The 22,701-nt window shown below is 42.0% G+C and overlaps 1 protein-coding gene across 1 annotated transcript in view; it reads right to left on the minus strand.

The window, feature by feature from the left end:
- SYPL2 (synaptophysin like 2) overlaps positions 1-12,120 on the minus strand; it is a 17,445-nt gene extending 5,325 nt beyond the window's left edge. Inside the window, exons 1-3 of the mRNA XM_027856795.1 lie at positions 12,037-12,120; positions 11,634-11,708; positions 1,535-1,659 (exon numbers count right to left, since the gene is read on the minus strand). Coding sequence (XP_027712596.1) covers positions 1,535-1,659; positions 11,634-11,708; positions 12,037-12,090 — 254 coding nt within the window. The 5' untranslated portion in view covers positions 12,091-12,120. The remainder of the gene's footprint in view (positions 1-1,534; positions 1,660-11,633; positions 11,709-12,036) is intronic.
- Between the last annotated feature and the right edge of the window lie 10,581 nt (positions 12,121-22,701).

Raw genomic sequence — 22,701 nt, forward strand, 5'->3', positions numbered from 1 at the left:
CTATCTATCTATCTATCTATCTATCTATCTATCTATCTATCTATCTACCTATCTATCTATCTGTCTGTGTATCTATCTGCCTATCTACGTATCTACCTTGCGTGTATGCATGTATGAATGTGTGTTTATAAATATATACCTAGTGATAGAAACTGGACCTATTATTTGGAACTAACTCCTAGATGGTTGTGTCAATGCAGGTTGGCCCCTTCTCTACCATTTGAGAGTCTTAGGAGAGTTTCCCCAAGCACTGAGAGATGAAATGACTTGACCAGGGTCCCACAGCCAGGATGGGTCAAAGGTGAGGCCTGAACCCAGGTCTTCCTAGCACTGAGGCAAACTTTCTGCCCACTAGATTATGAAGTTTTTCTAGTTCTAATCTCTTATCTGAATAATAATAGTTGACATTTATGGAGCATTTTAAGGTTTGCAAAGTGCTTTACAAACATTATGAGGAACATGTGTGCACAGATCTATACATATGTAGTATGTTCATATACTTTGAGACTTTTGGGGACATTTGATTGCATTGATGTGAATACTTCCTTCTCCAGCATAAATTGCAAGTCCTCTATGACTAAGTCAATGATCTTTGTGAGTTGCTATAGCCAAATATTTATCATCAGGTGGTCAGCCCTTTGGTAATGAGCTAAACTGGTTCTTAGAAGAGGGATGCCCAGTCTATTGTCAGGCCCATATTCACAGGATCATATATGTAGATGGACTTTAGAAGCCAATTCCTTCACATCATAGATGAGGAAACTGAGGAAGGCAGAGACGTTATGTGATTTGTCATTTGGTCCCACAGATGGTAAGTGTGTGAGGTAGGAGTTGAACTCAGGTTTTCCCAACTCCAAGTCCTCTCTATCCATTTCATTGTCCAACTGCCTTATCTATCAGAATGATCCAAGAGAAATTACTAGGAAGAGGGGTGAAAGGCACCCATTTTCACCAATATATTCATCTTATTTTTTTCTAGCAGACATTTCATAGCCTCTAGGAAGGAGCTGGGGTCAGTGCCAAGGTGAAGCCTCTGGATCTCACCCTCCCCATTCTGAGTATTCACCTATCACAGCTGTAGAGCTTTTATCTGCTACTGCCAAGTAAGAAAACCATGAAGCTGTAAGTGGTTAGACATCCCTTTCACAGCTGGCAAGAGGTCTATAACCCAAAGTTACAACCCAAAGCCAGATTTACTCTGGGACAGATTTCAAGCGGTCTGTGAATCTGATTTTTAAAATATTTTTGCTAACTGCGTTTCAACATAATTTGTTTCCTTAGTAATCCTATGTGTTGTATTTTATGCATTTAAAAACTTAGTTCTGAGAATAGGTCCATAGGCTCCCCTAGGCTGCCAAAAGGGGTCCAGGACACACACACAAAACGTGAATAACCCTTGCACTAAATGATCACCAAGGTCCCTTCCTCCCCTTTATCTTATTATGCCTACCTCTTTCCATATCTGTCCACCACAAAGTGGATGATGCCACCTGAGTGAGAGGGACTACCCTTGTGGCAATGGCCACCTGCTTACCTGAAGGGATAGCCGAATAAAACAAGGATGGAGCTCATGTCCTTGGCTTCGTTGTTGCATCTCACCGTTGCCCCTGTCTCGCCGCTGTAGGAGCCGCAGCACCCGAAGGCGAAAATAGCAAAGAGCTGGGAAAGGGGGGGAAGAGAAAGACCTATTGAAGAGACAGTAAAACCACACCTACCTGACCCCAAACCTCCACAGGTTTCCAGATGGAACACCCAGTGTGACAGAGTGAAAACAGTGCTGGACTTGGAGTCAGGGGACCTGGGTTCCAATCCTCTCTGCTACCTACTCCCTGTGTGAATTTGAGCAAGTCACTTCACTTGTAGTGGGCTATTTCCTCACCTGTAAAATGAAGGGAATAGACAAGGTCCCTTCTAGTTCTTCCAGCTCTATAACTCCCGAGAGTGTCAGAGCATTTAAGGTCAAGTACCAGGCTAAATGTGTATGAGTGTGGATGGTGGGGAGAGAAGAAGAAGCCATCTCTGAGAATGTAAGTTTCTCAAGATGCTGTGCTGATGGTGGGTACTTGACAAATTTTGCAAATAAACAAACCTGCCAAATAAATAAGATTAGAATACAGTGGGGTTTGGGAGGGGTGGTTTCAAGGAAAATCCTCCCCTTTCTAAATAAGAAGACCCAGGACAACCCAAAGGTATTCTCTATTCCATGGGAGAATCATTGACATCTGTCTTCCTTAAGATGCTGGTTCAGCCACAGAACTTCTCCAAGTCAGAGTAATACCAAGAATCCTCTAGCTTTGAATAGAACGTTAAAAACCCAAGAGAACCAGGTAAGCCTTTAGATTTGTATTTCCAAATCAAGTAGGAAGAGACTCTCAGCTACCTTTCCTGCCGAATAGATATACCTACCTAGTATGGTGCTGCTGGACAAAGGTAACATGGCAGGTGAAGGGAGATCCCAGTAGGAGGGTGTGGAGAAAGAATTGTCAGTGAAACAGGACTTAAGTAGAGTCAAACATGGAGTTACATGTGTAACCCCTTTGGTCCCTGTATTTACAGCTCTCCTTTCTTGACAGATGTCCTTCCAAGGACAGCTTTGGCCTTGCGTTGGCAAAGTAACTTGGCTCATAGCACTGGGAAACACACCTTCCTCTTGGTTTCTTAACCTTTGCTTTTTCCCCACTGGAGTTTCCCTACTGCATTTAAAACTTTCCCTGTCTCGTCTGTTGGCCTGCTATCATTTGCTACAGTAAAAGCCCAACGAAGCAGCAGAATAATTTGAGTTGTTTTTTTTTTTCTTTAGTTTGCAGAGTTCCCCCAGCCCCTTCCCTCTCCTTTTTTTTGGGCTGCTGTAGTAGAGAGGTTCGATGGAATGCAAATTCCCAATGGGCTTCCTCTTTCTGACACTTTCAAACTTCCTGCTAGGGAGAAGGATACTTGAATAACTAGAGTCTAGTTAGGGAAGGGGGCCAGCAGTTGGTACTAATTAGTTCTTATCAATTTTCCTCTTAAGGATACACTTGAGTATACTTACCCTTGGCTTGTATACAATATAAGCATTTATTTTTATCAGCCTACATATCTTTTCAGTGTTTGTTATTCATGATCTGTACCTTCCTCTACTGGTTCTTCTGTTCCCAGGTGTTTTAAATTGTAACCACCTGGTGGACTAAAAAATCACTTAAATCCCTCGCTGTTGTTCTATCATTTTTTTCAGTCGTCTCTGACTCTTCCTGACCCCATTTGGGGTTTTCTTGGCAAGGATACTGGAGTAGTTTGCCATTTTCTTCTCCAGTTCATTTTACAGAAGAGGAATTAAGGCAAACAGGGTTAAGTGACATGCCCAGGGTCACACAGCTAGTGTCTGAGACCCAATTTGAACTCACAAAGAGGAGGCTTCCCTCCTCCAGGGCCCAGCACTATATCCACTGCACCACAAGCTGCCCCAAACCCCTCCCTAAGGTGCCCAAAACACATACTTAATGGTGGGGTTCAGAGTTCTTTGGTGTTTTGAAATATAGTGATGGAACCTATAAAATCTGGGCCACAGCTCATATGGATCTATGGAACATTACCCAAGATAAAAAGCAAGGTGTCTGGGAAATTTTGGAACAAAATAGAGGAAATTCAACCTGTTTTTGAAGCAAAACACTTTCCATATAAGAAGTATTTTTATATTTGCACATTTTCAGAGTTAATAATTTAGAGGTTAAAATATCACTAACACTGAAATTCCCCACCCTACACCACTCACCTTCCTAGTACCATCTTTCTTGGTTTCATAGAACATAGGCTGGAGAACACTGACATAATTGGGGGGGGGGGGCTGGCTTGGGAGTCAAAAATCCTGGGTTCTATTCCTGAATCTGCCCCTTGGCTTTGGGAAATCTCTTCATCTCTTTGGGCCTGACTAAATGTCCTCTAAGGTCCCTTCCAGTTCTGACATTCCACAATTCTGTGATGACCATTCTAAAGGCTTCCCTCTTAGCCTACATCAGGTAAAGGCCCCACACTGCCCTCTGGTGTTGTTCTGTTCCGTTGCACCCACTTACTTCTGTAAAACCTGGCCAAGTTTGAAGGAATTGAATCCTTAAAGTATCAGTCTTAGCAAGCCATTTAGGCTGTTTTCCTGCTTACATTCTAGTCATATGAGGATGAATCTCATTTTTAACACCTTCTCTAGAAGACAAGTACAACATCTTTCCATTTACCCATTCCAATAGCTACCAATCTTCACTGCCTAAAAATACTTTCTTATTTGAGAGGCAGCCTAGTGCAGTGGATAGAGGAAATGGAGAAGAGTTAGGGATACCTGGGCATTCCCTGCCTCTGATTCATACCAGCTTTGTGATGATACACAAGTCATTTGACTTCTCAATGGCCTAGGCAACTGTCTAAGACGCCATGTTACAAATAATTTATCTAGTTCCCAAACCACACTGATGAAATCACATATCTGGACCCCCAAAATGTCTACTAGATATACTTGAAGGTATAAACTGGATCTCATTCCCTCTTGATGAGACTAGAGAGCAGTTGCTCACCATTCTCTACAACAGGGTTTCACAGACCCCCACAGCATCCATGAATAGATTTCAAGGGCCCCATGAACTTGGATAGAAAAAAAATACATCTTTATTTTAATATAACTGGCTTTCTTTGTAAACCAATGTGTTTCATTTTGTATGTTTAAAAAACATTATTCTGAGAAGGGGTCCATAGGCTTTACCAAACAGCTAAAGGGATCCATGACACACATACAAAAATGCTAAGAATCCCTTCTCCATAGCAATCCTTCGTGTATTAGTGACCATGGAGTAGTGTCCCAGAAGGCATTTTACCTTCTCTGGACTCCAGTCGCTGCCTCATCTATAAAGTAAGAAGTTTGCATTAAGTGATCTCGAAGGACCCTTCTAGCTCCAAGAGTCTACGATTTCTATGTCTGTCACCCCATAAGCTTCCTCCTTTTGAAGTTTAACAGCTCCTGACTCAGCCTTTCCTTGAAGGATTTCCCTAACTTTTTCATCATCTCTGTAATTTTCTGACTCCTCTTTGTATTCTCCTTATCTTAGCTTATGGTTCTTAGAACTGCATACAACGATGTCCTGTAAGGGACTTGTGTTTTATAAGGGACAGTAATTAGTTGCCTAAAGGCCTGAAGAAGTGAATATAGCCAAATTGTAGTAGTAAATACGTTTATATCCTGCAATCCCCTAACTTGAATTCCTCTTAACCAGTACTCAGGACACTTATGGTGATAGATAATAATTTATATTTGTAATGATAGTGCTGAGGTCCTGCATATTCTGAAGTGCCTTCAGCATCGGATTAAATTATACACAAAGTAAATATGGTATTAAGTATATTCTATTCTGATGCTTTGAAAATGAATAATAATATTAATATGTTTTGCATGATTGTACATGTATAACCTATATCAAATTGCTTGCTGTCTCAGGAAGGATGTAGAACTAAAAATTTTTTTTAAATGAGTGTTAAAAATTGTCTTTACATGTAATTGGGAAAAATAAAATAATATTTTAAATAATATTAATAAAAGGTATTTACATAGAACTTGCTGTGTGTCAGGCCCTATGCTAAGTGGTTTACAAATATTTAGTTCATTTGATCCTCACAACAACCCTAGGAGGTAGGTGCTATTATATCCCTATTTTACAGACGAGAAACTAAGGCAAACAGAGATTAAATAACTTGCTCAGGGTCACACAGCTATGTCTGAAGCTAGATTTGAACTCATGTCTTCCTGACTTCAGACCTATCCACTGTTCCACCTAGCTGTAAACCACATTTGAATCTGATTGAAACTCACTATTAACCAGTATTTTTAAAAAATTAAACCTAAATATCCTATTCCCCAGCCATATGCTACAATGGCTACATTTTATTTTATCAGGGAGGACTGTGGGCCTTGGGGGAATCCAGTACCAAATACTTCTTTCTCTCACTGTCCCAGAAGGTTCAGCTACAGGCAGCATTGGGGAACAGAAGTGAGACTGCCCTTGTGACCTGGGAATAATGCATTAACATAGTTAAACAAATAGACTGAAAGAGGCAGAGCTGCTTGCTGGTCAGGGACTCCAGGAACAGGAGGTCAATCGGGGAGCCCCAGAAAGAGGCAGCGTTTGCTAGCTTTCTGGTTTGTGCTGTCCTCCCATCCCAGCAGAACCTTAAAAGCTATGCTCATAGACCTAGGGTGCTTGTGGTAACACACACAGAAACAAATCTCCAGCTTCCTCGTCCTGTAAATTTGTTGCTAAGAGAAAATATGGTAATTGGAGAAGGACAGCTAGTGTTCAGTGGGTATAGCGCTGGGCCTGCAGTCATGAAGACCTGAATTCAAATCCAGCCTAAAATATAGCTGTGTGACCCTGGGCAAGTAACTTAACCTCTATCTGCCTCCGTTTCCTCAATTATAAAATGGGGATCATAATACCATCTATCTCATAGAGTTAAGGTGAGGATCAAATGAGATATTATTGGTAATGTGCTTAGCACAGTGCCTGGGACACAGTAAGTGTTTAATAAATGCTGGTTCCCTTTCTTCCTGCCTTCCCATTCCATTTGAAAAGAGATGAGATTGGTCCTCAGGCTTGATGAAAGGTTCCATTCATGCTCTAATAGATTTTCTTTGTACTGAGGTGTTATTAATCCTGGGGAACAGAATCACTTGCTTTTAATCCAGGACACCAGGAAATTAAGTAGCCTCCTCTTAAACTCCCCCTCCACAACAATTGCACTCCATTTTTTATCCTGACATTTTGATTTTGTGGATTTGTTCAAGATGAACCAGTAATAATGCTATTTGTGATAATGATGCCTAGGTGCTAGGTGACATGGACATGATGGGGAAAAAAAGAGACCCATTATAGAAGACGTGTCAGTGAAGTATGGTTGAGAGATGACCTTTTCCAACATAAATCAGTTAGGCATTTATATGCCAGGCATTGTGCTAAGAACTTTGTATATAAACACAAAAGGGAGACAGTCCGTACTCACAAGGGGCTGTCATTCTACTGGATGTTCACCTAGAAGTGAGCTCAAAATACATACATACACACACACACACACACACACACACACATAAAGGAACTAGTGATTTCAAGTGGAGGTGAGAAGAAAGAACATTTTAGGCATGGGACACAGCCTGTGAAATGGTATGGTGGCAGGAATTGGACTATCATATGTGGGGAATTGAAAGTGGGCCATTTTGGCTGGAATGTAGAATAAATGAGGGGGAGTAATATGTACCTGGCCTGGAGAGATAGGCTAAAATCAGATTGGGAAGGATGTTAAATGCCCAAAGAGCAGTTTGTATTTTCCTTCAGAGGGATTGGGAGCCAATGAGGCTTTTGGAGAAGAGGAATGATGTGGTCAGAGCTGTACTTTAGGAATATCAGCGTGGCAGCTGGCTGGAGGTTGGATTGGAGCAGGAAGGCATCAGATGAAGAGATCAATTAGGAAACTAGTGAAAGAGTCTAGGCAAGAGGCAACCAGGGCCTAAACTAGAGTAGTTGTGATATAAATAGAAAGAAGGGGCAGATTGGAGAGGTGCTGAGGAGAACAGGATTAGCAAGATTGGCAGCTGACTGGCTGTGGGGGTGAGGGAGAGTCTGGAGTTGAGAATGACTACTACTAGGTTTCAAGACTGGGTAACTTGGAAGGATGGTTTTTCCTTCAGTAGAAATTGGGAAGTTAAGAGGAGGCTGGGGGTTTGGGAGAAAGAGAATGAGTTCAATTCTGAAAGAGTTGAGTTTGAAATGCATATGGGACTTCCAGGCACAGAAGTCCAATTCATTTCCCTCCAAGTCATCATAGATCTGAATGCCTACACAACCTGTGCAATTCTCTGGGGCATCAGTGTTTCCACTTACAGAAACTCCCTTAACACATTTGCGGGACTACATAGTTTTAATTAATTTACCTATGTATTTATGTAGTGTTTTAAGGTTTTAAGTGCTTTACAACTATTATCTAATTTTATATTCACAACTCTGGCCTATTATTATTATCCTCATTTTACTGCTGAGGAAACTGAGGCAAACAGAAGTTAAGTGATTTGTCCCACAGTCACACAACTTTTCAGTATTTGAGGCTCTATTTGAACTCAAGTCTTCCTGACTCCAGGCCCAGTGCTTTGCCCACTTCAACACTTGGTTGTCTTTAAAGTAACTTACTTTGGGGGCAGCTAGGTGGCACAGTGTATAGAGCACTGGCCCTGAAGTCAGGAGGACCTGAGTTCAAATCCAGCCTCAGACCAAACATTTGACGCGTGCTAGATGTGTGACCTTGGGCAAGTCACTTAACCCCAACTGCCTTACCAAAAAAAAAAAAAGTAACTTACTTTGATTGCAAAGACAGTAGAGTCACACAAATGACTTTGGGGCCCCAAAGCGAGCTATTGGCCTCATGTAGATCATGCTTGTGGCACAGTGCATGGAGTGCCAGGCCTGAAGTCAGAAAGATTTGAGTTCAAATCTCATCTGAGCTACTAGCTAGGTGATACTGGGCAAGTCACTTAACCTTGTTTGCCTCAGTTTCCTCATCTTTTGTAAAATGAGCTGGAGAAAGAAATGACAAACCACTCCAGTATCTTTGCCAAGAAAACCCCAAATGGGGTCACGAAGAGTTGGACAAGACAACAAAGATCAAAGACCGAAATCATCAACTGGGTTATCAAGTGTGGATCCTGTCTGAACGACATAATGTGATTCCATTTGTTTGTAACGCCCAAAGTATTGAGTATTGAGTATTGAGTATTGAGGAGTAACACCTGCATGACACCAGCAAAGTCTATTGGAATGGCTTAAGGTTTTGTGAAGAAACCAGCATTGGCAGGAATGATCTTTTTGTGCCTGGGTCATTTCTCTAGACCAGCACAGACTCAACAAACAGCAAAAGGATCTTGGGCAGTGTCTGCTGGCTTGCTGCTGAGTGAGCTGGGGGAAGGGCAAGAGGTGCTGTTTCCCAGATGTTAGCTGTGACGGTTTCAGATAAGTAGGGAGCAGTTCTTTGAGGAAACCCTGCCAAGAAAAGAAAAAACATCCCTCTTCCTCACCTTTGAATCATTTCCTTTCCTACACCTTTAAGCTAGGAGCTTGGGTATGGAGACATTCACTCCTTTCATTTAAGACTTTATCTTGACAGCAGAACTTTGGATTTTTTGTGGAAAAAAAGTTTTCAATGACCATTCCAATATCTATTCGATTTGTTTTCTTTTCTCTTTCCCTACCCTCACCAATAACTAGAGTTTAATTCTTTCAAAAAGGAAATGGTTACAAAGCTCAAGTGACAATTTATGGTCTTCCTTCACACTGAAATCTCTTTCACCCCACACCAGTGTGGCTGGTTCCTGCATATTTTTGTGGTAACTCATCAACAAAGAAAGGCTCAGGACTGGCAATCCTCAAACCCCCCACTAAACTCCGAGGCAGTGGCAGAAAATGCAAACCATGTCTAACTATGAAACAGACCCTGGGAAAGGAGACTGAATTCAGCGGCAAAACTCTAGCACCCCAAAATTGCCTGCAGGGGAGGGGATGGGACTGTGTTTTGTATAACCCCTTTATCAGAGGTCAAGAATCATAAAGGTCAAACAGTTCTTAACTCCGAGGGCATCCGCACGGCCCCTGGGGGACAGGGTTGGATAGCGTCCTCTAGTGTAGCCTTTTGGAAGGTTTCCTTCAAATGCCCCTAATACTAGCATGGGTTTGGGGCTGGGGGAGAAGGCAGAAGGGATAAAGCTTTTCAGAATCTCTGTCAGGGAGATAATCCTATGGTCTAGGAATCTCAGTGTTTCTTTCCCTTTTAGACAGTCCATCTCAAATTTCCCTTAGCTATGTTTCTATGATTTAGTGATAATACTCTGTACTTAGATTTTAGGTTGTACTAACCCTCTGGGTTTTTCAAAATGGTTCTCCTCTGTCAGTTTCTTAGACACAGCATTAATATCCTCATATGAACGTCTTCAGTGCAAGTGTAGATGACCCTGTGGGTTGTAGTAGGGTGGAAGGACCAGGTCCAGGAGGTTGGCCTGGGTCTGCCTGGTCCCTGAAGCCATCAGTTAAATAAATATTGAAGCAGCAGACACAGGGGAAAGTCACTGTAATGTCTCCTGGTTCAGGTGTGGGAACTCTGGGGAGTGGGCCTGGGTCTCCAGTCAGGATCTTGGGCCACGCTGCCTGCCCTCTGAATTCCAGGCTTGGTGTTTGTCATCTGACCTACCAGAGGCTTCACGTTGTCTCTGCTGCAGGATTTGCCTCCCATGAGCTCTAAGAACTTTAAACACATTGACCTCTTTTTCTCCAGTTAGCTCACTCCCTGCCTGATGAGATGTTAGGTGCTTATTTATACTGGAATCCTAACATTTATTTTTTAAACTTACTAACATATATCACAGGGTACATGGATTATCTAACAAATTCCTTCTGCTACAGTTCACTAAGTGGTCCCCAAAGTCTTTTCGATTTGAAAGAGCTGAATGAAATATTGGAAGGCCTATGGAAGAGGACAAAAGCTCTAGGGAGGGCAGAATCTATCTATGACTCATAATGCAAGTGAGAGGAGGAGGCTGGAAGAATTTATTTTAAATCCCCTCAGTCCCCCTTCCCCCCACCTTGTTTCAGATGTAGAAACTGCCACTCAAATACAGGAAGTGACTTGCTCAAGGTTACCCAGCAAGTCCAATGGCAGAACTGAATTTACTGAGAACACTAGAATGTTAGACCTGGAAGACTCCTTAGGGATGGTCCAATTCAATACTCACCCCCTTTACAGCTGATAAGACTGAGGCTAGAGATGATAAATGACTTAAATCCAGATCACACCGTTAGCTAGTGACAGATCCAGGACTAAAGAACCCAGGCCTTTTGAACCCCTAATTTGGTGCTCTTTCCACTATAACTGCTGGCCCCCTAGACTAGCACTCTTATTGCCAGGGCTCATCTTGCCTGCCGTGTTTTTCATTTTAAAACTTACAGAGCTCTTTTCAGGCAAATTAATTCCTTCCTTCTATCTCTCCATTCATTCGACTCCTTTCCTTCCACCACATCACACCCAAAAGACGATCCCCTCCAGTGACTCTGCCCCAGACCCGCTGGTCCTGGAGCCTGAGAGTTTTCCCCAAGGTAGCCCCCCCCCCCCTTGTAGCCTTGGCCCTCAGCACCCTCCGTCCAGAGTTGGCTGCTCCTTGTCCCTCCCTCCTTCCCACCCCCCTCCAGGGGCTCTGGGCTGAGGCTCGGTATGTGCCCGATCAGAGCTCTGGAAAGGTTACACCCGGGTCCTCTCGCCCGAGTGAAATGTGAGCGGGCTGGGCCGGGGATCCTTGCACATAGAAGGGCCGACTCCCTAACTCCGAATGCCTTACTCCTTTGCAGTCCTGCAACCGGGTCCTTAGGAAGTAGCCCCCTAGCTCACTCTTGCCCTCTCTCCTTCCCCCCCGCCCACACCTGTTATGACCCACCGCCCTCTACAATCCCGCCCCCCGCCAATGACAGCCCCCCACCCCCACCCCCAATCCCTGGCCAGCATGGCTCACTCCCAGTATGGACTGCATTACTTCGGGGCAGCGTCACAGCCCATGCTCCCGAAATAGACACCGAGTTAGAGGACTCACTCACCCACTGAAGAACTTTGATGAATCCCAGTGGTTCCTCCAGCCGCCTCCATCGCAGCCCTGAGAGAAGACGGTCCACCTGGGGAGACGAGGACCCCGGGGGAGCCATCAGGGCAATGGGGAGGGGTCCGAGGGGGCGTTAATGGGGATGCAGAGCACTGGGAAGAGGGAGGAGACTGGGGGAAAGGGAGGCTAAGACAGCCAGAGTGACAGTGACAGAAAAGAAAGACTAGAGAAAGCAGACGGCACACAGAGAGGGACCAAGGCAGCTAGAAGCATGTAAAGAAACAGAAAGACACGCAGAGAGGACTTGACACAAGCAGAGACAGCAGCAGGGAGGCCGGGGCAGAGGCAGGGGCCACACAGAGGCTGGGGCAGGGGCAAACCCTCCCGGAGCAGAGCCGTACCTGCTGCCGGGGGTCCTTGTCCGCAGATCGGCCGGAGCTCTCTGTCGTAGACATGCTGCCGGAGCCGGGGCAGGTCGCGCTGCTGGGCTGCCTCCTGGATAGGCGGCTGGAGCTGGGGCTGGGGCTGGGACTGACCTGGGGGCTGGCGGCCCGCGGGGCAGCTTGCAGGCGGTCTTGGACGGTAACCACGCGTCGGCGGGCCGGGATCCAGTCTTGCCGGGTTGGGGAACTGGGGACGCTGCTGCTGCTGCTGTTGCTGCTGCTGCTGCTGCTGCTGCCGCCGTTCGAGAAAGCCCTTCTGCTGCCGCAGCCCCGCTGCCTGCAAAAAGCCCTCGAGCCTGATTCAAACTTCTGTCAAACTTGCAGAGAAACTGGGCATCGGAGTCACGTGGCGTGCCCGCTCCCTGTCCCCTCCCTCTCGTCTCCCCACCCCTCGGATCCCCTCCCTCTCGCTAGCTCGCTCAGCCTCTCAGCTTGCCAGGCTCCTTAAAGGGAACCGTAAGTGAGTGGTCTGCTCTGCTGCTTGGGTGGCCACATTTCCTCGCCCGAGCTTCCCAGGAACCTCTATCCCCACCTTAGCACCCATTCTCTCTTCTAGTCCAAATACCTTCATCAAGCGCTAAGAGCTCTGTACTGGAGCGTCTAGACTTGTGGGTTTCAGTCTTTTCTCTCTTTGACCAACTCTCCTGGTAACTGGATTTCTTGGCGCCTGCTGCATCTTTAGTTAGTAATGTAAGACCCAGATTAAAAAAAAAAAAATCTCCTCAGGGTACCTCGTTTCTAAGACCCAACCCTAGAAAACACCAATATATATTGATAGAGTGCATTAAAGTTGACAGAGCAGGTATATAGTATAAGTATCATGCCGATTTCAATCAACTAATCGATAAACAATTATTGAGCACCTATTTTGTTCCAGGCACTGTGCTAAGCACTGGGGATACAAAAGAGTCAAAAAGTCAGTCCCTGCCCTCAAGAAGCTTATAATCTATTTTTATAGATGAAGAATAAAGTTATTTGCCCATGGTCACACAGCTAGCAAGCAGTGAAGGTCCCCTCCCTCCAAGTCACTAGATCACTGGACCAAGTTGCTTCTTGAGCTTGTCGTGACTGGAAAGCGCTTTTGTTATCATACTGTTGGAAACATTAACCTTCCTAATACCCATCCACTCAGAAACACAGTTTATATTATAAACTAAGGCAAAATAATTATTGTTGTATGATGACAATACTTAATTCATTCTTTCATTGACTCAATAAACATTTATTAAGGACCTGCTATCAAAAAAAAATACACTGTAACACTAGGTACTGAGAAAGAAAATAATGATAAATCAAACAAGACCACTGCTCTCCAGGATCTAATAGGCTAGTGGGGAGATAAGATATGTACGCAGTTAAAGAAGATGCAAATTAGAATATAGAAAGTACATATGAGAAATATAAAGATGAGGAAGAATCCATTCCAAGCTGGGGTGGAAAGTGGACTTGAGCAGAACTGAGGAAATCTTGGTTGGGAGTGGGGGTGATGAGGGTAACGTCTGAGCTGAATATTGAAGGAAAAGCACGTCAACAGGTAGAGACAGGAAACGTTATTCCAGAGAACAGTGTTCCTAGGAGCAGAGGCAGGAGAACGTAGGTTATGTTCAGAGGATGCTGAATAGTTCAGTCTGGCCGAACACAGATTATACAGGGAAGCATTATAACATAAAGTTGGAAAAGTAGGTTGGGGCCAGATTGTGAATGGTCCTGAATTCCGAGCTAGGTTTTGGAAATTTATTTGGTAAGCAATAAAGAGCCATTGAAGATTTTTGAGCAGTGAGTGACATAATCAGACCACTGCCTCAGGAAGGCTGGGTGCAGTGTGAAAGATAAATTGAAGACAGAAATGGAGAGAACTGTTAGGAGATTATTACAATAGTCTAAGTAAGAAGTAATATGGATTTAAATAGTGGCAGTGAGAATTATAAGTGTGAGTATGGGGTGAAGATGTGATTCATTCAATAAGTATTAAGAAAGAGCCACTATGTGCTAAAAGGACAGTGACTGACTGGACTTCAAAATGTCATTTTATAAACTCCTTTAACTACAAACCTATTATACTAGCTAACAATGTTAACTTCACTAACAATAAGGTGTTTCATATTTATTTCATTCAACATGAATGAAATTACCTCACAAAAACCCACTGAAAGGTAGCAAAATTTTATTTTATATGACAAAAAATGAAAAATAAAAAAATGAAGAAACTGAGGCTCCAAAAAGTTTAGTGACAAATCCAAGGTCACCTAGTCAGTAAGTGGCAGTTTGGATTTCCAACCAAGTGTTCCGCCTCCAAGTCTAATGTTCTTTCCGCTACACAGAATCATGGGGATTCTATGTTCATTTTTACAGTAGAGGAAGCTGAAGTACAGAAAGGTTAAGGTATTTAGCCAAGGTCATAGAGTGAGCCAGAGGCAAACAGCCAATGAGAGAGAACCCTCCTTAGTCTCTGTTCTTCCTAAAAATTTGCTTTGCAAATGTTTGCCCCTCTTTTTCATGGAGTCTTTCCTGGAGGTCCCCACTTGACATTTCAGAATGACTGGTTTTGGAAAATCATTTGTCCATGATTAGTGAAATTCACTCCCATTGAGAAAGTGGCATTCCCAAGTTCCTGGTGGCAAAGAGCCCAGAGTTGGGCTCTGGCCATCTGGAACTGCTGCCTCAGCATGGGGACCTGGATCCAAGGTCGCTTACCCTAAGAGAATCATATCCAGTGGAGTTATATCCAGGCTGATCTATTCTGAATAAGAAACAGCTGAATCCCCAGCTAAATTATTAATACATTATGCTTCAGAGAGAAACAGGGTTGAATGATGGTAGAGGATATGTCACATATACTGTGACCCTGGGCAAGACACTTAGCTTTTTATTACTCCCAGAATATTCTCTAAGACTAAGTTGTAGAATAGCTGCAGATCTGTGTTGAATGAGGGGGTTTCCTCACTGAAAGTTCCCTATTAAAACATAGGTCTGGTCCACCTCCTTCCTGTACTACCTCAACATAAATTCTATATCATACGATTGTAATGGAATACTATTATGCTGTAAGAAATGACAAGCAGGCTGATTTCAGAAAAGACTTACATGAACTGATGTAGAGCAAAGTGAGCAGAACCAGGAGAACATTGTATACGGTAACAGCAATATTGTACGATGAACAACTGTGAATGACAAGCTATTTTCAGCAATACAATGATCCAAGACAATTCCAAAGGGCTCATGATAAAAAAAAAAATACTGAGAAAGAACTGATGGAATCTGAATGCAGACCAAAACATACTATTTTTTACTTTTTTTTGTTGGAGTTTTCTTCTACAAAATGACTAAGATGGAAATATGTTTTACATGACTCCACATGTATAACCTGTATCAGATTGCTTACCATCTCAGGGAAGGGGAAGGAAGGGAGAGAGTTTGGAACTCAAAATTAAAAAAAAAAAGAATGTTAAAAATTGTTTTTACATGTAATTGGAGAAAAATAGACTACTATTTAAAACAATTTCTATACCAGTGTTCCTGATATGAACTTTATTAAAATTGGAGTTGTTGCTATTTAAAAGTAACCAATACATGCAATACAATTTCATTACAGGTTTATAAAAATAATCTCTATCTAAGATTCTATCTCTAGGGTTGACAGAATCATAGACTCTTAGATGGAAATTATCTTAGAGTCAGCTAGTTCAACTCAGAAAAGGAAACCCTTCCACAATATATCTGATTAGTGGGTCAACCAGTCAACTATATGGTTATTCCAGGTTGTCAATGTATTTCCTAAAATGAGATACCCAGCATTAATACTCAAGATGTGATCTTATCAGGACTGAGTAAGGTGGTACGATCACCTGTTTCAACTGGACACTTCTTATTAATGCACTTCAATGCAATTAATGCACTTATTAATGCCCTTTCAGCAATGGGGAACTCTATCTCCTAAGGCCATTTTGGTTAAGATCTAATTTTAGGAAGGCTTTCACATGGGACAACTTCCTCCCACAGAAAAAGCTATCCAGAATTCAAAGTAATCTGTAGGTCTAAATCCACTCAAAAAATCCCCTCAAAACAAAACAAAACAAAAAATGTAGCCCTTACTGATTTATTACTTTTACTAGTCAGTCATAGGGAATAATTTGTTCAAAGCAAAGGCATTTAATGAAATAGCTTTGTAAGAGAAATAGCAATAGAACATTTTCCTCCATAAACATAAAGTACATTCTCCCTTTGGTACTCATATCATCAGTGAAAAGTGTGGAGATACAGAAAACATACATGGAGAACACACATATAGAATACACACAGTAGGGGTGAATGCTTGGAGGGGCATCCCACATTTCTAATGCTTCAGGACTACCTGCTTCTAGTGATGTCATCATACTACTTCCCCTTTTCATGCCCTCAGACGTCAAGAACCAGAAATGCCTATGAAAGACTGTAAAGTAGTATGATTATATCACCAGAAGATGGCCTACTGTATGAAATGCCCCTGGTCACATGCCTTCCTCATGTATGTGCCTCCCCCATGGATATATATCCTAGCCACATGTGTTGCCTTCATGTATGTCTTCTGCACACGTCCATCTCTCTCCGCTCTTCCCAATCATGGTGTGGTTATCTGCGAGAGAATATGCCTCAGGTTTATTGGGGAAATATTTTATTTCTACTTCTCTTACTATGCTACTTCATTAAAAAGCTTTGATGGGGCTTGTGTTTTCTTTGTTGTTGTTATTGTTTTTGTTGTTGTTGAGTCTTTTCTGATTCTTCATCTCCCCATTTGGAGTTTTCTTGGCAAAAATACTGGAGTGGCTTGACATTTTCTTCTCTGGTTCATTTTACAGATGAGGAAACTGAGGCACACAGGATTAATGACTTGTCCAGGATCACACAGCTAGTAAGTGTCTGAGACTGGATTTGAACTCACAAAAATGAGTCTTCCTGACTCTAGGCCTGGCACTCTGTCTATTGTACCTTCTAGCTACCCTGTAACTGTGTTCTCTGGATGATTAATAAAGATCATAAGCTGTGCTTTTGAGTAACATGGACCCAGAAAGAGTTTTAAATGAGATCATAAGCTGTGCTTTTGAGTAACATGGACCCAGAAAGAGTTTTAAATGTTGGTTAGTTCTTGTCTGGGGCTCTACTGTGAAAGATGGGAAGTATCCCCAGATATTATACTAACTAGTACCTTAGAATCTGTGCCTTTTATCATATCCCACCTAATAACCCTCATATTATTTTATTTTATTTTTAATAATTAACTTATTTATTTTTAGTTTTCAAAATTTTCATAAGATTTTGAGTTTTAAATTTTCTTCCCTTCCCTCTCCTCCCCCTCCCCAAGACAGCATGCAATCTGGCATAGGCTCTACTTATACATTCATATTAAATATATTTTCACATTAATTACGATGTAAAGAAGATTTAGAACTAATTTGAGGAACCACAATGAAAAAGAAACAAAACAAAACAACAAAAGAAAGGGAGAGCAAATAGTATGCTTCCATCTGCACTCTGATTTCAAAGTTCTTTCTCTGGATGTGGATAGCATTTTCCATCATGGGTCTTTCAGAGTTGTAAGAACACTCATATTTAGGTAACCCTCACCAACTCTACTCAGGGGCTGAAGAAAAATCAGAAAAATAATGATTTCATCTTCCACAAATGTATATTCTATAACATCACCTAGGACCTCATGATTGGACTGATAATTCTTTAACTCTACTGTTATCAATTCTATATCTGATTCTCCATGCATATTCTAAATCTTTTCTTCCTTGAAATCTCTTTCATTCTTTAACCTTTATACTTACAGAATATAACCTAGTCTTCTACTTTACAAAGAAGATCAAGGCCACTTGGTATGAACCCTCAGCATCTCTCCATTTCTCAGAATTTCTCAGTTTCATCAAACATTTTCTCCTTCTGACTTGTCACAGAAGAGCAAACAAGGATACCTAACCCTGCTCTTCATTAAGGCATTTAATCTTTCTCCCTGTGTCCTTCATTTCATTCCCTCTCACCTTCACTAGGACCTAGCTCCAATAGTCCTCCCCTCTCCCTCATGTATCTGCAATTTCTTCCTCACCACCATTCTCATTTGCTTATAAACATACTTAGATCTAATGAATCTTAAAAGAAAAGCCATCCTGTGACCCTTTGCTGTTAAACTTCTTGAAAAAGATGTCTATTCTTAATGCCTTCACTTTCTCAATTCCCACTCAGCCCCTTGAAACTAGGCTTCCACATCCTTCTACTGTTCTACTGAAACTGTTCTCATAATGTTTACCAGTGACCCCCTAATTTCCCACGAATGATGATGGCTTTTTTTTCCTTTAAAAAATTGTTAATATTGTAAGACTAGGGACAATTGAGTCAATAAATCAACCAGCCCACCCCACTTAGCCCCAATGCTTATCCTGATTGGATCAATCCATTAAAGGTGTGAACAAAGCCTGACCAATATCTCTGTTGAATCAATTAATCCAAGGCATTCCAACTAGGTGGGACAATAAATCCATTCACATTGGTTCACAAACACAGTGCGGAATGTATAAAATCAGGAAGCTAATTGGAATCAGAAATTTGAACATCTGGAAGCCTAGGGAGAAGTCTCTCAGCCTAACTTCTGAGAAGAAATCATTTGGAGGTGAGGTTAAGAGACTCGCCTTGACCTTGGTCTCTTCTCCCCACCATTTTGGCTGAAGGAGGTCTTTGTAAAATTCAAAGGGTCCTGAGGATTTTGAACTTCCCATCAGCATCTTCGTCTTAGTGTCTTTGGAATGGCCACCTCAGTGTCTGCATTGGGAGCTTAGGACAAACGAGACATGCCAAGGCAAGGTAGTCTCAAGATTCTACTAGGAGTTCAACAGAAGAAGCTACACCATGCCACGAGGGAACTTCAGGACTACCCCATGAAAGGAAGAAAACAACTAGCATCCAGGAGCTGTGAGCCACCCCACTGCCACATGTGCTCTCCACGTCTGAGGAGATGCTCCAAGGAAGCCTTCAAATCCCCTGGACTTTTTATATACCAGTGGGAGAGCGTGTCCCAGAATTCTGGGGAGACATTGTGTACCAACTGTCCTTATTTATATACCACCTTATTAAATACCCCCTTTAAAAAGTTAACTAAGTTTGGCTGACTGATATCAATTAATAATTGAGGGGGGGAGTACATTGTTGGGGGTTCATGAGCTATAACGCGAAAAGATACTCCCAACCCCCCTGGGCTACCCATAGAATCCTAAGAGGAGAAGTAGCAATTTTGCCTGCCAGTGCCAGTGGGGAGGGGGCAGTAGCTCCAGAGCATGTGCTGCAATAGCCTTTGCTTTTATATCACCTTAATTTCCCAGTATATCCCTCCCATCTTCCTCCCCTACCTAGTGATTCATTATAACAAATAAATAAAAAAAGGGGAAAAAAAAGCAGATATGCAAAATCAACTATGTCTGACAGTATATGTGATACTACACACACAGTCCCTCACCTCTGCAAAGAATGGAAGGAGACAGATTTTCTCATCCCCTCTCCAGGGCCAAATTGGCTCATTACAATTACACAGTAGTTTAGTTTCCATTTTTTAAAATTCCTTAAGATAGATAGATAGATAGATAGATAGATAGATAGATAGATAGATAGATAGACAGATAGACAGATAGACAGATAAATTTCATATTCTCCTCGTCCTCTCTTGGGCTTTTGACATTTGTTGATCATCTCATGTATCATATACTCTCTCATGCTTTGGCTTCAGAGATATCCTCTTCATTCTCTACCTAATCCTGGAAGGTGCAGTCCTCAAAGATCTGTTCTTGACCCTCTCCCTTTTCTCTCTGTACTCTTCTCACTTGGAAAAAAAGAAACAAGCATTGATTAAATGCCTACTATGTGCCAGGCACTGTGCTAAGTGTTTTACAAGTATCTCATTTGATTCTCACAATAACCCTGTGAGGTAGGTGCTATTATTATCCCCTTTTAACCTGTGAGGAAACTGAGGCAGAATGGTTAAGTAACTTGCCCAAGGTCACAGAACTAATGAGTACCTGAGGCTGAATTTGAACTCAGGTCTTCCTGACTCTAAGCCCATCACCTATCTGCTATGACGCTAGCTTCCTTGGCAATCTCTTTCACACACACAAAGTTTCAACTGTTACTTTTATGTATGTCACTCCCAAATCTGTATTTCTGGACCTAACCTCTCTCTTGAACCTTAGACACAGAGAACCCAAGTACCTGCATGTTCCATTGGCGTCTCAAACCCAACTAAACTTGTTCCTTCTTCTGACTTCTCTCTTTATGCTTATGGCACCACCTCTCCCCTTTCCTGTTTATAACCTTGGGGTTACTTGTATCTCTTTCCTCTTTCTCATGTTTCATAAATAATCAATGACCAAATGCCGACTATTTTTCATCTACAATATCTTTCGTATTTATCCCCTATTTTCTGTTCCCTTTTCTACTACCCTAGAACAGGCTTTCAGTACCACCTGCCTAAACTATTACAGTTGGCTGCTAACTGGCTTTTCTGCCTCCACTCACTCTGCTCTAATCCATCAAGCAAACTGTTGCTAGAATAAGCTTCCTTACGCACAGATATAGTAATGTCAAGCCTGTCCTCAAATATCTTTAGTGATTCCCTATTGCCTACTGAGTAAAATTCAAACTCCTTTGCCTGGCATTAAGATATCCTTCCCAATCTGGCACTGGTCTAACTTTCCAGCTCTACTGCCCAGCTAAATTGGACTATTCTCTGCTCCTGAACACACCCCATGCTCTTCTACCTCCGTGCCTTGATCTACACACTGTTCTCTATGTTTGGAATGTACTCCTTCCCCATTTATGCCTGTTGAATTCTTATCCATTATTTAAAGCCAAAGCCAAATGTTTCTGCAGTGAAATCTTCCCTGATCCCATTAGTTGATCATGACTCTCACTCTCAGACTTTACAGAGCACTTTGTTTTGCAACTCTTTATTTCATCTATATATAAGAAATATAATTATATGGCCCATAAATGTATGTGGTTGTATCTTATCTCTCTGGTAAACTATAGTTCTATGAGAGGAAGGACTATGTTTAAGATACACATTTTATGGCACTGAGAACTATTCTATATACAGTAGATGATTAAGAAATGTTTGAAGACTGACTGATAAAGGCAGGGACTGTCTTATCTAAACTTTATACCTCTTCCAGAACATCAGAGGAACCAGGGGTGTTTAGCAGGAAGAGGAGAAGACTTGAGGGGACACGACAGGTGTCTTCGAGTATCTCAAGGGCTGTCACGTGAAAGGGGGATTAGATTTGTTCTGTTTGATCCCAGATGGCAAACCCAGGACAGATGGGGGCAAGCTGCAGAGAAATATATGCTCAAACTAAGCAAAAACTTCTTCCAACAATGAGAGCCATCTCAAAGCAGAAGGGGCTGCCTCAGGAAGGGATGGGTTCCCATTCATTGGATGTTTTTAAGCAGGGGCCAGATGACCACTTAATGGGGTTAGTTTTCAGTATGGTATGGGCTAGATAGTGATTGAGGTCCCTTCCAACTCTAAAATTCTGTGATTCTATAATCTAACACAGTGTTTGTAGGGAGGAGCTAGTAGAAAGGGAGAGCTGAAAGAGTCATAAGAAAGAAGGGATAATTGGTGGTACAAGGTCATGGAGGAAACAGGACGGAAATGATGGGTTCAAGGATACAGGTGAAAAGATTAGCTTTGGTGAGGTGGGGGACCCTCTCTTTTTCTGTGTCTGAAGGGGAGGAGTTAAAAACACTAGAAGGTATGGAGGAGGGGGGAATTGAAAAAGTTTAGATCAGTTGACCTCATTTTACTTAAGAAAGACATCTCTCTTTTTTTGATTCCCCCCCCCAAATATCACCCAACTTTTTCTTCTTTGTCCATGAAATTTTCCAAGCAGATTTTTCATTTTTGGAAATTCTACCTTGCTACTTGATACTAAAAAACTCACGCTTGGCAAACAATTACATTCAATTAACAGAAAGCTAGAGAAAAAATTTTACAGTCAGTGTCTCTGATATATAGACATATATAGAGAACTGAGTCAAATTTATAAGAATACAAGTCATTCCCCAATTGATAAATGGTCAAAGGATATGAACAGGCAATTTTCAGATAAAGAAATTAAAGCCACCTATAGTCACAAGGAAAAAATGCTCTAAATCACTACTGATTAGAGAAATGCAAATTAAAACAACTCTGAGGTATTACATCACACCTATCAGATTGGCTAACATGACAAAACAGGAAAATGATAAATATTGGAGAAGATGTGGGAAAATTGGAACACTAATGCATTGTTGGTGGAGTTGTGAACTGATCCAACCATTCTGGAGAGCAATATAGAACTGTGGCCAAAGGGCTATAAAACTGTGCATTCTCTTTGACCCAGCAATATTACTTCTAGGTCTGTATCCCAAAGAGATCATAAAAATGAGGAAAGGATACACATGTACAAAAGTATTTATAGCAGTATTATTATTATAGCAGTATTTATATCTTCTTGTGGTGGCCAAGAATTGGAAATTGAGGGGATGCCCATCAAATGGGGAATGGCTGAACAAATTGTGGTATATGAATATAATGAAATACTATTTTTCCATAAGAAATGA

Source organism: Vombatus ursinus, unplaced genomic scaffold (genome assembly GCF_900497805.2).
Source record: "Vombatus ursinus unplaced genomic scaffold, bare-nosed wombat genome assembly UNPS02011613.1, whole genome shotgun sequence".
NCBI lineage: Eukaryota > Metazoa > Chordata > Mammalia > Diprotodontia > Vombatidae > Vombatus > Vombatus ursinus.